This window comes from Coffea eugenioides, chromosome 6 (assembly GCF_003713205.1).
Source record: "Coffea eugenioides isolate CCC68of chromosome 6, Ceug_1.0, whole genome shotgun sequence".
Classification (NCBI taxonomy): Eukaryota; Viridiplantae; Streptophyta; class Magnoliopsida; order Gentianales; family Rubiaceae; genus Coffea; species Coffea eugenioides.
The window spans coordinates 8,892,185-8,895,496 of NC_040040.1; the positions used below are offsets into that span (position 1 = coordinate 8,892,185).

Here is a 3,312-nt window from a genome sequence, read left to right on the forward strand (position 1 = left end):
CTTGGCCAAGGTTGAAGAAGTTTCGCTTCTATTTTGATAATTCTTACTCTTCCAAAGCCATATCAAGGATTCAAACGGATCAAAAAAACAGGAGAACAAGGAAACCAAGAGAGAACTAACAAGTCCTAATAGTTAAAGAAACTTCCTAGTTCAATCTTGTAGAAGGGCATGAAGATTTGGGTCAAACCCCTTCACCTTGCACCTGTGGTTGTTGACTTGACAACCTCGGAGGGACAAAAATACAGTCATACTGAAGCAGCTGGAAAGGTCTCTCATTACAGTTGCTCGGGGAAGTAGCTTGGTGCATCAATCGATTTCTCAAATACACAGATTATAATATCGTACATGGAGAAAGTCTATTGATTAATTTATGTCATGATGTCCAATGGATCTCTATTGGATATAATTAAGCACGATATTTGACATGTACAATATTTATAGATGTGAATGTATATTAATACATTTCAATGTTACATGGCACGAGGTCTATGTAGTCGTCTTGTCCACTTGTTCCCCGTGGCTTATAGCCTTAGTCTTTGGAATAGCATTGAAAAGAAATGGCAGGTTTCCTTGCATTTTGGCTAGCAGGCAGGAGCGGTCCATAACTCGGCGGTTTTCACTTTAGATACACTCTCTAACACTTCGAAAGGAGCAATGTCTCCAATCACCACCACCATCTTGCTTTCCAGGTCTACTTCATAAGATGTCACTCCTTTCCAGCCACAAAGAGTTAGAAAGAGCATAATCACGTTTTGATAAAACAGTCTGCTCCTTCCTTTTTTTATTTTTTTGGAAAAAAATTACTTGATCGATTTTATTTAAAATATTGTGAATCTGTTATCTGGAGGTGGCTGGACTCTCTGAGAGGTTGCTAAGGATCTAGATCAATTTGCATTTCTGGTGCCGTCGATAACCCGTAATAGACGGCTCAAACTTTAACTGCAAGATTCTGGACATTAAGATTTTAGCTTAGTACGTCTCTCGTTCAAATGTGAGGGATCAATGTAATCTCAAAATTTTGTTTCATTTTAGAATGGATTAATCTTTTATAAATTAATAATATATATGTACTCACCATTAGATGAGGTATGAGAATTAATTTAAATTTGAACTTAAAATTATAATTTTGTATATATATATATATATATATCAAGTATCTAGCGGTGATAAAGTGTACACTTTTAATGCGTGTAAGTTTAACACTTTTAGAATTTGGACTTTCAATGAGCATTCGACTTCGTGCCTGAAATCCGGATGGTAGGAAAGGTAACTTCATATTGCCTTTGTACAAAGCGGTGAGGCCTAAACAGACTTATGTCAAATAGTACTGGACAATACATTATAGATGGGATGAGTTCTCGCAACTTTTCCACACCAAGAATTTCAACGGTTTAGAATTCATCATTCATCTAAGATCATTCGATATACATTGTTTGGATGAGTCCTAGATGAATCACAACCGGTCATTTTATTTTTTGGTTGGTGTTTTGCGAGGTGTCATTAAATTTTAACAATCAATTTTCTCATACTAACGTAGCATGAGAAAATTGCTACCATTTTCTGTGTATTGGCCGGCAAGATTCCTTTCCCTCACATTTATTTAGTGGAACAGGAAAAGATTGATTTAGCAGAAGATTCAGTTCTTACTTGCTAGTCTATTCGACTGGGAAAGTCATTGTTAAGTATGATGACGAATGGAGACATGATTTGGTAATTACCTTCCATCTTGGAGATATGCTTCTTGACTTTCCTTGCGCATCCATTGCAGTGCATCGACACTTTTAGCACAACCGTCTGGATCAATACAGCGACAGATAATTTAACAAGCTGGGAGTCATTTGGCATGTCGAATGGAAAAAAAAAAATTGAACGGGATAATCAGCACAGGCATTATACTCCAAAACTTTAACCTTACTTTTTAACTCTGTTAAGTTGACCAATGGCTCGAACTTATGGAATATCAGGTACTGTTATGATTATTATTTGTTACGCAGAAGATAAGCAAATCCAGTTATTAAATCCTTCATAGTTGGTACTTAAGTTCCAAAACTTCGACATGAATGCAGCTGCAGACAGGCGATGATTTGAGGCGGTCACAAAATCTCCTGGTTCTAGAAAGTGAATGATTAAACTAAAGAAGCACCGCATAGCAAACGCGGTGACTAGAGTTTTTGCATTACATGTATGCTACAGGACAAAATGCAACAAAAAATGAGATGCAACCCCGTAGATTTTTCAGTTTAACAGACTGGAATCTGGCAATTTTAAGGGGATGCGATTTTTAACCAATTGGCACATTTACTGCTGACTGCTGCTGTGGCAAGTATTAATGAGGAAGTGTTTACCTTGGGCTTCAATTGAAGAGCCAGGGTCGGGGGTGCAGAAATAACATCCTTGATTTTCACCAACTGGCCAGTTTCAGGTGTTGTAATCAGTGGCTTGCTTTCTAGCTCACGCTCATCTTCTGAGGCATAGTTATTGATGCAGAGACAAGAGCCTGATCCAGAAGAAGAAAGACAAAAACGATCCAAAACTCTGCCAAAACTCAGCTTCCCCATTCAACCTTGTCCCAGCCACTCACTCAAAGCAAATTCTTTGGTCTAAAGGCTAATAAGAAAATGGTCTAGTCGTAGAAGTAGCCAGTACTTGCCCATGCGTTCCCAACTGCTGGTGGTGCTATAGTACTAGTAGCATTATTTAAAAACAAGAAAGCATTAAATGATGACAAGGTAAAGGTCAATTTTCATGGGAATGACAAAAAGCTTATCAGAAACCAATGAAGGTAATGTGGAAGGGAAGAGTTTTCATGACTCTCGAGACCCCATCACTTTTCTTGGTAGATTAACTGAAAGTAAAAGTGGGTGATACCCAATGGAAAGGCTTTACCAATTGTGATCAGCCCCAACTAGATTTTGTCATGTGATTGGGCACAAAAGATCGTAGCACGAAATTAATTCTTCAACGTACATCTTCATGTGAGGTGGTTAGCTAACTTAGCTCGAGTGTTACGTACAAGTGAAGTGAGCATTTGCTTCATGTGACTAAATCCAACGAAACTGATTCAATCGCTTCAAAAGAAGTTTAATCATGAAGCATAATCCACACCAAAGGTTTCGAGAAAGCTGAGGATTGGACTACTGACGAATTTTTTAGGACAAGTGGAAGTGTCTAACGTTAATTTTTTTTTTTTTTCACATAATCCTCTTACTATACTAGCCCCTTAGTTTTTCAAGTTAATTATCTCGATTCTCATCTAACTTTTCCACGAATCCTCCGACGCACAAAGCAACAAAAGCAAGAAATCAACATAGA

The 3,312-nt window shown here is 37.7% G+C and overlaps 1 protein-coding gene across 1 annotated transcript; it reads right to left on the reverse strand.

Moving 5' to 3' along the window:
- Window positions 1-381: 381 nt before the first annotated feature.
- LOC113775255 (heavy metal-associated isoprenylated plant protein 35) lies at window positions 382-2,631 on the reverse strand. The gene is made up of 3 exons (XM_027320049.1): window positions 2,346-2,631; window positions 1,719-1,794; window positions 382-712 (listed from the first exon to the last, which is right to left on the reverse strand). Exons 1-3 carry the CDS (start codon window positions 2,556-2,558, stop codon window positions 582-584), a joined length of 420 nt encoding a protein of 139 aa, XP_027175850.1. The 5' UTR covers window positions 2,559-2,631; the 3' UTR covers window positions 382-581.
- Between the last annotated feature and the right edge of the window lie 681 nt (window positions 2,632-3,312).

Excerpts from the sequence above, each read along its gene's own strand:
- LOC113775255 (XM_027320049.1), bottom strand. The coding sequence starts at position 2,558 with ATGGGGAAGCTGAGTTTTGGCAGAGTTTTGGATCGTTTTTGTCTTTCT. Across the intron at positions 1,795-2,345 it reads CTCTTCAATTGAAGCCCAAG|ACGGTTGTGCTAAAAGTGTC; the intron begins GTAAACACTTCC and ends GTATTGATCCAG. Across the intron at positions 713-1,718 it reads GCATATCTCCAAGATGGAAG|GAGTGACATCTTATGAAGTA; the intron begins GTAATTACCAAA and ends GTGGCTGGAAAG.